Genomic DNA, 12,666 nt, shown 5'->3' on the forward strand with positions numbered 1-12,666 from the left:
AGATATGAGGCATTCTGACAAAGGCTACATATTAATAGTACAAAAGGGAAAAGTAGAGTAATACAGAACTCTACCAAGACAAAACAGTTTTTGAGGGTAAAGAAGCTTCAGTGACTGCAAGGAGCAGTTAATTCTTATAACTATAAGTATAAAATATTAATTATAACAGTATGTAAGATTCCTTTATTTAAAATTCTGAAATACGGTTCATTGAGCTAGATTCCCCAATAGACATTTAACAACCGTATATTGACTCTGGGTGCTATATTATTCCTTGGTGGTGAAGCAGGAAGAAGATGATGATGCATTTCTATAGCCCTTTACAAGACTCTTAATGTGCTTTACATAGAAAGGGGGGAGACACTTCAACCACCTCCATTGTGCAGCATCTACCTGGAGGATGCGACAGCAACCATTTTGTGCCAGTACGCTCACCACACATTAGTTATTAGATGGTGAAGAGATGAGAGAGACAGAAGCCGAGTCCAAATACAAAACACTCAGTTTACTAGTTTATCTACAGTACATCTCTATCTTTATCTATGGTGGCCAAAAGAATGAGATAACAAGTACAAGTGGCCAAAATGAGGTTTCTTCCTAGGGGCTAACACAACATGATAGGGTGAGAATCTCAGCAATTCTGGGGAACTTCAGAGTAGAGTCGCTGGTCATCCACATCCAGAGAAGCCAGTTGAAATGGTTTGTGCATGTCATAAGGATGCCCCCCCCCCCCAAAGGTGGTTCCCCCTTGAACTGCTCCGGACATGTCACACTGGGCAAACCCATCTCTCAGCTTGGGAATGCCTGAGAATTACCGTTGGGGGCAGGGCAATCTGGGCAATCCTCACCAGGAAAAGCAAGTTCAGGAAATGAATGAATAAATGAACGAATTCCTTAAAAAATCCAAATTACAAGTGATTTTCAAAAAGTTTCTGCACTTTTTTTTAACTCTATTTATTAAGAATTTCAAAAACAAATGACATCACTTTTCTACATAGTCACCTTCCTGTGCGATGTAATTTTCCCAGTGTGGTACCAACTTTTAATGGCATCAGCAAAAAATGTTTTTGGTTGAACGAGTAGCCACTGATGCGCTGCTACTTTCACATCATCGTGGCTGTAGCTGGACGTTCGGAGCGCTCTACATCCGTCACACTAGTACAGTTATTTTCAAACATTTCAATCCACTCATAGATGACTCTACGAGAGAGAACTTTATCCCCATGCTAAGCACACATGCAGAGATGAAATTGTGCTCCTGGCACACCTTCTGTCCACAAAAAGCATATGACAGAACGCTGTTCCTCTTTGGTGCAATTTGTAAGTTTCACAGCCATCTTAACCACAGGGTGACAACCCTTATACTAAACTACAAGGGCAGCCAGGTAGCCAGACAGAACTAGTCACATGACACTCTCAGACATGACCAATCACTAACTCCTCCTGCCTTCACCGTTTCCAATGAAAATATAAAAGTGCGGAAACTTTTTGAACGTTCCTCGTATTAGATGTATAAAACAAAATAAAATAGGAGCGGACTTGATGATAAGGTGTGAGTGATATAAAGTGGTATTAATATAAAGTAGCCTTAATGATAACTTACCAAAATGGTGGTGACAATTACTGTCTTATTTTCCATTCCTGTCGTGTCATTCCCACCTTGAAAGTCCGTTGCTGTAACAACCATTTTGTCAACCTCATTCCAATATCCAATCTTTAAAAAAAGGAACATGAAACAAATTCTTTCAGAGATTATTTCTGTTTTAATTTATAATTCCAATACTTTACTGCTGGCCATCTACCTAACAGTAGTATTCATTCTGAAAACTCTAAAAGGCAAAACCTTAGATAAGATGCCAGGATAGCATATTCCAGAATATCAGAAAAACTTCAATACGTTTATTTTGTAATCTTCTCTTTTTCTATTTAGGGTGTCATGCATGCCAGAGTCTTGTCCAGAAGAATGATTTTCAAGTCTGGCATCAACTGAAGAAGGGGCACCCGTTCACTGTTTTGGCACACTCACTCACATGTCCACATTTACTTATCTTGGTCTCGTTTAAAGTTGAAAAATAATCTAACATGTGTGTTTTTGAGGGATAAAAGAAACTGGAGTATATGAAGAATATACTGTATGTAAAACATGTAGGGGAACGTGGGGAGAACCGGTATACTCCGCAATGAAAGTGACTAGGTGCCTCAAAATGTGCAGTAGAGTCTTGCTGGAGACCTCCAGTGAAAGACCCCTCAATGACTCCTCCACAAATGCGCATGTCGCACTAGATACTTCCATTCTTCTCCTGTCCTCTGTTGTACAATGTGGCTATGATCTCTGATCAACCTTGCCACTTTCGTGCTCTCCCCCTGTGATCTGCCAAAAAACACCCTCATCTTCCTCGTGGGGTTGCTATTAATTTCCTCTTTTGAAAGTCTCTGCCTGCATTGTTGGATCTTACTGCAATCAGGCATTTAGTTCTGTCCATCTGCACGGTAATTGGCTGGCTGGTACAATACTAGAATATTTCTGTGTAGCAATGTTACAATTTAATATCTGCAAAATACTCTAAAGGTTAAATGTACAGTACTGTGATTATTTCTGTGAAAAGATGCCATAGTCCTGTGGGCTGGAGTAACCACAGAGGGTCTGCCACTGCAGCTAGAGATGATTTTTTTCATTAAATTTTGTAGCAGTCTTTGTCAATCAATTCTTTAGTGTTTCTTAAGAAAACATTAAATTGGCAAACTTAACAATGCAAGTTTTACTTGCTGTAACATTGTGTGATGGGAATACTATACCTCAGGTCAGGTAAGGTTAGGGAGCGTAACCCCAATCACATGCCAAAACAGCTTGGGATCCCAGTTGGCAACCCTACAGACAGACATACAGTCCAATCCTACCCTCCAGAAATGACCCTCTATCTGCTGCAGCCAGGTGTTACATGGGCGTCCCCTTGGCCTGGTCCAGCAGCTCTGGTCCTCAACAATGAGGATCCTGCAAGCTGGAACACCCTTGGGGAATCATTCCATAGGGCCGTAGTGCCGTAACTGATGCTCCCTCACAATGCAGGTAATGTGGCTCATTCAAGACTTCATAAAGTCAAACCAGCGCTACCCAAGGATTCTCCAAAGAGGCACAGTATTGAAGGAATCCAGTCTTCGTCTCAGGTCACTGGACAGAATTCAGTCTCGCAACCATATAGCAAAACAGGAAGCACCAGAACTCTAAAGACTTGGACTTTTGTCCTTTTACAAAGCGATCAGGAGCGCCACACATCCCTTTCCAGCGACCTCACGACACCCCATGCTCTCCCAGTCCACCTACAGACTTCATACCAGAGACACGAATGTCACTCTGAGGTAAGTAAACCTCTTGCCGTGGTTGACACTGTCTCCGCAGACAGACACATGATTGGTGGCTGTGCCCAAGAGGTCATTAAAGGCCTGGATCTTAGTTTTTCTCCAGGACACTCACAAGCCCAGGACATTTAGACTCCTCACTCAGTCTCTCAAAAGCCCCAGTCAGAGCCTCCATTGACTCCGCGAAGATCACAGTATCATTGGCAGAGTCAAGATCAGTGAATCTTTCTTCGCCAACAGATGCCCTACAGCCGCTGGACTCCATGACCCTGCCCATCACCCAGTCCATGCAAGCATTGAACAGAGTAGGAGCAAAAACACACTGCTCTCGAACCTCAGAATCAACTGGGAACAACGCAGAGGTAATACTATAGTATGTATTAAATTGTGATATCATACTTTTAGATATTTGCTGGTTAAACACACAGGCAACAGAACTAATTTTAAGATTTCCGGTAGGGTAAAAATGCAGAAACAAAAAAAATATCTTTTGTTATTGAAGTTGTAGGCTTTTTTAGAAAAATAAGAGTCACATTTATTTATTTGCTTATGCTCAGCATCCATATCTGTCTACACATGCACACCTCACCTTATGCCAAGACTTTTCACTTCACACCTCCAACCACAGGCCCCTGAGTGGTGTCATAGAGTCTTGCGGCAGAGGAAGTCACAGGGAGGTCTGTCACTGGAGGTCTGCAGCGACGCCTTTCTTGATATGCGAGGCAGCCGTGATAATTACTGCGCCAAGATAGCACTGCACCTTAAAGTATTTCTAAACTCCAGTTTAGGGCCATGACCTATCTTGTCAGCATGCATACAAATGTAGGATGGGGCACTAATTTATTGCAAGGTTTACTACCTTTTAAAAATTTTTGCATTTGTCTTTGCCGCTTCTGTGTAAGACTGCCTGCGTGGATTCTCCCCTATTGCTCTATTACGCATCCATTTCTTAAACAGCATTTCTTACTTTTGTTCTACTGGATGCCCACCTTCCTGAAATCTGAATCCAATCAATTCTTGTGAAAACAGGCAAATAGCAGGCTGCAACTTGAACGAAGTCACAGAGACCTCATGCGCTTTTCATTTACATGCACTCACCAGAAAAGCAAAGCTTTGTGAGTCAATATAATTTTTGAACCATGAGCTGTTACTCATGTGAAATGAATCACAAGCTCCCTACTTGGTTCAAATATAATGAAACAATAATCTCTGAGGAGAAACTCAAAAATCCACCCACTTGAAATTATAAAAATATTCTGGAGGGAAAAAAAATCTATACAAAAAATCTATACATATTGTGAAAAGAAAATGATGAATACCTGTCTGTTGAAACAATATGCACTGCTTTACCTTACGTGGGCCACTGTTTTTTAATTCCATAATATTGATTGTGTAGTTGATTCGCCTTCCATATTGATCAAATTGAATATTCCCAGTTAGGCCTTCCACATGGACCTAAAGGATGATATACAACATAGCAGTAAATCATGTCTATGAACGCCATCTTCCTTAGAACTATCAAGATTTGCCATAAAGTTGTTTCAAGACGAAAAGCATGTCACCGGTAGACTTATATACAGTAATAACACAGGTTTTGCACCTAACAAATATGACACTTGTTACCTTATGCAGAGACTACTTATAGAGTCTGCCTTTTTTAGCATAACAGATCACCTGTTTCAACGCTCTTTCAATTTCGACGCCTTGAGACCATGGAACCGCTGGATTTGCAAGACAGTCCCCAGCATTGCCTCTCCTGGAGATATCAATCCTCTGTTTGCGGAGGTAACGGAAAGCTTCGGTCATCACTTGAACAGCATCGTAGGTCAAAGCAGATGTGTACTAGGAATAAAAAACATATAATAATATAGATGAATCCCTAAAAAAAAGTTCTAATCCTGATAAGGTTAATTTTTATGTACTACATATGAGGTGTCACAATTGAATTACCAGAATGGCCATGTAGTGTTGCCCTTGCTACAAAATGTTATTGAAATGTAGGAGCTGTAAAAAGTGGTGTAGGGTGAGAATGCTATATCAAAATGAAGTGTATTTGAGTGGCATAAGAGGTACAAGTTCGCATACCAGGAGAAGGTGGGAGCGGAAGATGCCATCATCTATATGCTATACCGATACCTCTCCCACTTGGACAGAGGCAGTGGTGCTGTAAGAATTATGTTTCTAGACTTCTCTAGCGCCTTCAACACAATCCAACCTCTGCTACTTAGGGACAAGCTGACAGAGACGGGAGTAGATTCATACCTGGTGGCATGGATCGTGGACTGTCTTACAAACAGACCTCAGTATGTGTGTCTCGGGAACTGCAGGTCTGACATTGTGGTCAGCAACACATGAGCGCCGCAGAGGACTGTTCTTTCTCCGGTCCTTATTGTCTGTTTTTACCTGCATTTTTATTACTCTTTAATTTAATATTGTTTTTTTGTATCAGTATGCTGCTGCTGGAGTATGTGAATTTCCCCTTGGGATTAATAAAGTATCGATCTATCTATCTATTGTAGCAGTAGAGGCTCTTATCGACCTCTTGAACCCTCAGGTACCACGCCAAACACCAGGTAAAAGTCCAAGACTCTTTATTTTTATAATAATACACTGCACCAAGCACCCTCCACTCCACACTACTCATATAATCAATAAACCAAATACAAATACCAATCCTCCTCTCCCAGACACTTTGCCACCCTACCTCCCAGCTCAGCTCAATGTCTGGGCTTTCCCAGAGTCCTTTTATACCCCCTGACCCGGAGGTGTTCCTGCCTAACAGTCCACAAGTCCTTATTACTTCTGGGTCAGGGTAAAAGTCCTTTTCTTCAACCTGGAAGTACGTCATTTCTCCTGTTCATGTGACCAGGACGTACTTCCAGGTTATAGGGCACATTACAGTCCAACAGCCTCCCTACAGCGACTCCTGGTGGCCCCCATGGTATCCAGCAAGGCTATGCATACAAACTACAAAGTCCATGAGGCCCTGCTGGAATTCGGGGAACTTCCATGCTGGCGGCCTGGGGGTGAGGGCCGGAATATTTAGCCGGATATCCACCACACTATCTATCTATCAATGCCCCAAGCTATGATGTGCTCAGTGGTCATAACTTCCTGGCTAGGAAATTGATTACCAAATTGAATCATCCATCCTATTATCCTGACTTTTGAAAAGCTCCATGTTATTTCTGACTCTTTCCAAAAATAAAAACCCACATGAAGATTTTCAGATATTTCTGACATACAGTGTAATGTGGCAAAGGAGCTGAAGGGTATTCCAGAAACCCTCCGAGAGCAACTTCTCCCAGCCATTCCAAGAACAGTTTGGTGACCAACAATGCCTTTTCCAGCATGATGGAGCACCGGGCCATAAGGCAAAAGTGATAACTAAGTGGATCGGGGGAACAAAACATCAAAGTTTTGGGTCCATGGCCAGGAAACTCCTCAGACCTTAATCCCATTGAGAACTTGCGGTCAATCCTCAAGAAGCAGGGTGGGCAAACAAAAACCCACCAATTCTGACAAACTCCAAGCATTGATTATGCAAGTGTGGGCCAGAAATTGATTGACAGCATGCCAGGGCGAATTGGCGAGGTCTTGAAAAAGATGGGCCAACACTGCAAATATTGACTCTTTGCATAAATGTCATGTAATTGTCACTAAAAGCCTTTGAAGCGTATGAAATGCTTGTAATTCTACTTTAGTATACCATAGAAACATCTGACAGAAAGATCTAAAAACACTGAAGCAGCAAACTTTGTGAAAACCAACACTTGTGTCATTCTCAAAACTTTTGACCATGACTGTATATATACCAGTCTGTCTTATGTCCAGATCAACTTATGACTGGTCTTTCTGAACCAAATGTGATCATACGTCAATGAGTACTTGTACTAATCTTGAGCGTGCACTTATTATAACGCTAGTCATCGGTTGTTCTGTCTTGGCTTATTTTTCTTGTATCTGTACAACAATGTTTTGTGGTTTTTAACTTTCCTACTGCAAGCAAACTTCTCTCTGGGATAATAAAGTATACCTACTCCTTACCCCAACAGAAATACGGACTTGAGGAGAATGAATACTTAAGCCAGCATTTCTCAACCTTTAAGTATTTGCGACCTGAGTTTTCATAACAGTTTTAATCATGCCCCCCTAATGTTTTTTTGAAAGGAGCCCACTAATACCAATTTGTTCTTTTTTAATTAATGATATATCATAGATGCATATTTTATTATACCTACTTAACTTTTATCGACATTTATCTAACTCTATATTTATTTTTCTAGTATCAGAATGTAGTTTAAGTTAATTTGCTTTGGTTTCAATAGATGTATTTTTCATATTTTTGATTCTTGTTTTCTTTTTTTCACATCTTCGCGCCCCCCTTTTTGTTACTTCGCACCCCCCTAGGGGGGCCCTCCCCACAGTTTGAGAACCACTGACTTAAGCAATCAATTATTTTGTGTTTTAGTTTATAATCATTACAGCCCACTTTGCAGAAATCTGTTTTCACTTTGACACTAAGGAGTCTTTTTTCTGGTGATCATTGTCAAAAAAGCCAAATTCAATCCACTGTGATTCAATGTTGTGTAACAATAAAATGGGAACACTTCCAAGGGGGTGAATACTTTTTGACGAGCACCATATGCCAACATATTTAACTAGAAGATGTTCATTTAAAGACTTACTCTGATTCTGCTGTCAGCTCCTGGATATTCCTTCTCTTCCAAGGCCTCCCAACGCTGGTTGAATTTTGAAACACTGGGGTCATCAAAATCGACAATCTGAAACCCTGACACATTTGCTCCACCGTACTGGATTTTGGAAAGATCTCCATCTACAAAGCCCTGGAAGAAAGAAAACCAGAATTACACAATTGCCTTATTGTAATTAACTATAATTACCTGTAATTAATTGTAATTGTAATTAACTGTAATTAATTAACACACGTTTCATCAATGGGTATAGTATACTAATACCATAGAACCACAGATATCTTAACGAAAGTTGAGGAGATTTGGGTATATTGTGAAGGTGATGTTGTTCACCATCCAGAGAAAAGAAAGTGTACCAGACATGGCCCAGTGGGACAAGACTGAAGGACGGACATGGGACACATGGAAGTTTTAATGTCTCTTCATTGTTCTGAGAGTACCTGGGTATTCCTGAAGAAGCGCTGGATGAGGATGGTAAGGACAGTGAGGCCTGGTGTTAGCCCAGCTTATCTTGTTGCTACTGTGACCCTTACTACCAAAAATGGAATGAAAATGATGATAACAAACCTTTATTTAATGTAGTTATAAAACACATAGAAATGCACAGATTTGCAGCAGCAGCAATCTTTGAGCTGACACTGGGACGTCATGGTTGTTCTTTTCAGAAGTCAATGCAGGTGTAAGGGCAGGTGCAAAGTTATTATAACACAGACAGGTAGGTGGCTTTGCAAGTTTTACTTTGGGTGACAATTTAACAGTTGCTGTTTTTTATCTGATTGTAACACTTTATGATCATTTTTTGACAAAAATGTCTATCGAATTGGACACTAATTCTGTTTTTGTTATCCATTTTTTGTTGTACATTTTTTCTATTATGTGGTTGAAGACAGTGGGAACCTACTATTACAATATATGCTCACATATAAGTTGGGTCTTGAAACCCGAAGAATCGATCATAAAATCAGACCCCGACTTATACGCCCGTTCTGAAATGTGACACTTAAATTTTTGTTTTTATATCTTCTTGCCTCCTCCAATCTCGCATCAGTTTTTCAGATGCATCATATTTTGTTGCAGCAGCGCAGTTACCAATTTCTTTTGCTACTTCAACTATGTTTAAATTAAAACCAGCTTCATATTTTCTTGTGATCGAACTCTCCATTGTAGATAAGGAATGTTCTTACGATAAAGGTGTATGAGGGTGTGAGATACAAAAAACACAAAACAGTACAAACGTTGCTTCAGAATAATTTGGGTATTACGGTGTGGTCACGTAGGTACAGTAGAGATAGAGAGAGAGGTTAGGAGCACACGCTGATACAGCGCATTGCTGCACCCACATACAAATAAAAGGCTGTGTGCTCTGTGGTTTCTGCATTTAACTTATACGACCGACATTATACAATACCAGACATCATACTGTAAAATCAACTTATCTGCGAGTATATATGGAAATTTATCATTTTATTTTTTGCTTGGACAAGAAGGTGCCTATGTTTGATTTGCCATCTATCACTCTCGTCTTGTTTTTCTTTTTGGATCCAGTTCTTTCCTTTGTTGTGATCACTGAGCACTCTTTGACATTTGACTTACTGCCGAAGAACTGATGGGGTATGACCTGGGTGAACAGAAAATGTCTGTCCCACCGCTTCTTTTGGAATTACCTGCTCACTTCTGGTTCACTCCAGTTTGTCCGCATAGGAGAGGATGCTGGACGTGGGGAAAGCATGGTTGTTTTTTTCGTGAGAATCTGATTTCATCTGGCTTTGTATTTCTGGGACAGAAGTGTTTTGGCCAAGTGCGGTTCAGATTGTCACCATGTTGTTTCCTGGTGGTCTCTGGAGCCTGCATATTCCATGGTTATGGAAGAGTCTTCCAGTGACTTTGAGATCAGCGGAATCTGTTGAAATATTCGGATGTCAACTTGGGACACATTTGTTCAGACTGGCATTTGAGTAGTGCTGTCATTTGTGGGTGTTTTTGTATTGTTGTTGCCCTGTATTTTGTTTTATTATTTCAGTTTATTCTCTGTTTTATTGTTCAGTGCTTTCTGACTTTTAATCTGTGATAGGCGCTTTATACATTTTTTTAAAACTTATTTACCTATTAGTATTACACTCAGTGTCATAATAATGATGGTTTTGTCATAATTATAATTAATGATGTATGCTGAGAATTTGTGAAAAAGGTGGTGTGAATAATATGGTGGTTATTCAGGATTAACCCTCATCTAATGAGAATAATGAAAGATTTTAAGACAAACCCTAGTATTATGGCTTTTAATGCTGACGAAGACAGCGATTTCTATGACTTTTAAGTGTTAGGATACTGTATTTGTTCTAAAAGAACAAAAAAGAGAGAATTTCTGGGGAAAATCATTTTTATAAGACTGGCATCTTGGACTGTTAGGCTCACAAGGTTTTGTAAATGTTTTAAATTAGCAATTATTATTTTAAAGGATGCAGCTGGCCTGAACTTAACTTTGAAAGGGTGCCATAAGATTATCATATGACAAAGGAACTTCATACTGTCTGCTTTGAAGTATGCTGGCGCTTGTCTCAAATCTGGCCCTGACCTTGCATATAAACACTATGAATATATGCAGGAATTAAGGTTTAGACCATCCCTTAAGAACTTGTGCATGCTTACGAGTTGCATGGCGTCAACTATATGCTAAAGATCCATCCATCCATCCATTTTCCAACCTGCTATATCCTAACTACAGGGTCACGGGGGTCTGCTGGAGCCAATCCCAGCCAAAACAGGGCACAAGGCAGGGACCAATCCCAGGCAGGGTGCCAACCCACCGCAGGACACACACAAACACACCCACACACTAGGGCCAATTTAGAATCGCCAATCCACCTAACCTGCATGTCTTTGGACTGTGGGAGGAAACCGGAGCGCCCGGAGGAAACCCACGCAGACACGGGGAGAACATGCAAACTCCACGCAGGGAGGACCTGGGAAGCGAACCTGGGTCTCCCAACTGCGAGGCAGCAGTGCTACCCACTGCGCCACCGTGCCCCCCCTATGCTAAAGATGTATATTCATATCTATAATTGTTATTGTTGTTATTATATCCATGAATGCAGTGCAGGGTAAAGCTCTTTCATGATTTGCTTTGTTAAATGCATTTATTTATTTGCTGGAGTCCTGAGAGTCTTTGTATATTACTGTAATTTGCGGCACCACCACCCGATCAAAGCACCGTGCTGTGCCTACAATGATGGATTGAAGGCCAGATGTCCACATGACCATCATCATCAAGTTCTTCCACGTGAAGTCTGAAAACTATGAGGACTGATTGAAATCATTTATGTTAGGTAGAATGCCTAGAGGGAGCTGGGTGGTCTCGTGGCCTCGGAACCCCTGCAGATTTTGTTTTTTTCTCCTGCCGTCTGGAGTTTTTTTTTTGTTTTTTGTGTCCTCCGTGGCCATTGAACCTTACTTTTATTATATGTTAATTAGTATTGCCTAATTTTATTTTTATTTTTTGTCTTTTTTCTCTTTCTTCATCTTGTAAAGCACTTTGAGCTACATCATTTGTATGAAAATGTGCTACATAAATACAGTAAATATTGTTGTTGTTGTAATGTCAAAGTGAACTGGAGATAATGAAGAAGAATCTTGCAACAAGATTCTTTCCCTAACACCTATGAACAAACCCTGACTGGACTGTGATCCATGATAAAGGTCACTCACTCACACACACATGTGCACACACACACATACACACACACCGGAGTGGAGCAATTTAGAGCCATCATAAGTGAAAAACAACACAGAGTGGATTTCAGATTTTGGTAAAAGCTGTTGTCTATTATTTGGCACTTAAAATAAGATTTATGTAATTTTAAGATTTGGTGAAGACTAAATAATTTCTAGTTATGTACTATATGCATAAACATAGAATTGACTGTCTGACTGCAGTTAATAGATCATAGAATATATGAACAGATGGCAATAGAATCTTCCCTTCAGTGATTTCATTTGAACACACGGTACATTCTCCCCGTGTCTCCACAAGGTTTTCTTTATGTAAATTGGTTTCCCTCCCAGATCTTTGTACATTAAAATAATAAGTGACTTAAAATTGGCACCCTGTGAGTCAGTATGGGTGTGGGTGTGAATGTGCCTTACGATAAGCTGGCATTCCATTCAGGGCTATTTGCCGATTTCTGTCAGAGGCTTTTAAGGTGCACTCTGACTACCAACCCTAAACAGAGTTAAATGTGTTGGATAATGGATGGACTGCGCATAAATCCACATATATTTTGAAATATTTAAAAATACATAAAACATATAATTAAGAACTATATAGAAATTAATATTTTATGGGATAATAATAATAATAATATTTTACAAATACAAACATACAGTCTATTTGAATGGCTCATGGGGAGGGAATGCCAACATTGGGGGGGAAAGTTGACACAGTCAAGCACTGATGATTTGTAAAATGTATGTATGTATTTATTTATTTAATTTCATAGTGAATAAACTTAAAGACACCTGTCAAAGCATACCTAATATGTGTCCATAGCATGAATACAGTCTGTTTACTTCAATATCAATTGATCAAGTAGATAAT

At 40.1% G+C, this 12,666-nt stretch overlaps 1 protein-coding gene across 5 annotated transcripts in view; it reads right to left on the minus strand.

Annotated features, from left to right (window-relative positions):
* gria2b (glutamate receptor, ionotropic, AMPA 2b) overlaps positions 1-12,666 on the minus strand; it is a 185,614-nt gene that overhangs the window by 49,510 nt on the left and 123,438 nt on the right. For all 5 annotated transcript variants that reach the window (XM_028802665.2, XM_051928137.1, XM_051928136.1 and 2 more), the window contains exons 6-9: positions 8,046-8,204; positions 5,032-5,199; positions 4,708-4,812; positions 1,604-1,714 (exon numbers count right to left, since the gene is read on the minus strand). In XM_028802665.2, coding sequence (XP_028658498.1) covers positions 1,604-1,714; positions 4,708-4,812; positions 5,032-5,199; positions 8,046-8,204 — 543 coding nt within the window. The remainder of the gene's footprint in view (positions 1-1,603; positions 1,715-4,707; positions 4,813-5,031; positions 5,200-8,045; positions 8,205-12,666) is intronic.

This window comes from Erpetoichthys calabaricus, chromosome 5 (genome assembly GCF_900747795.2).
Source record: "Erpetoichthys calabaricus chromosome 5, fErpCal1.3, whole genome shotgun sequence".
Classification (NCBI taxonomy): Eukaryota; Metazoa; Chordata; class Cladistia; order Polypteriformes; family Polypteridae; genus Erpetoichthys; species Erpetoichthys calabaricus.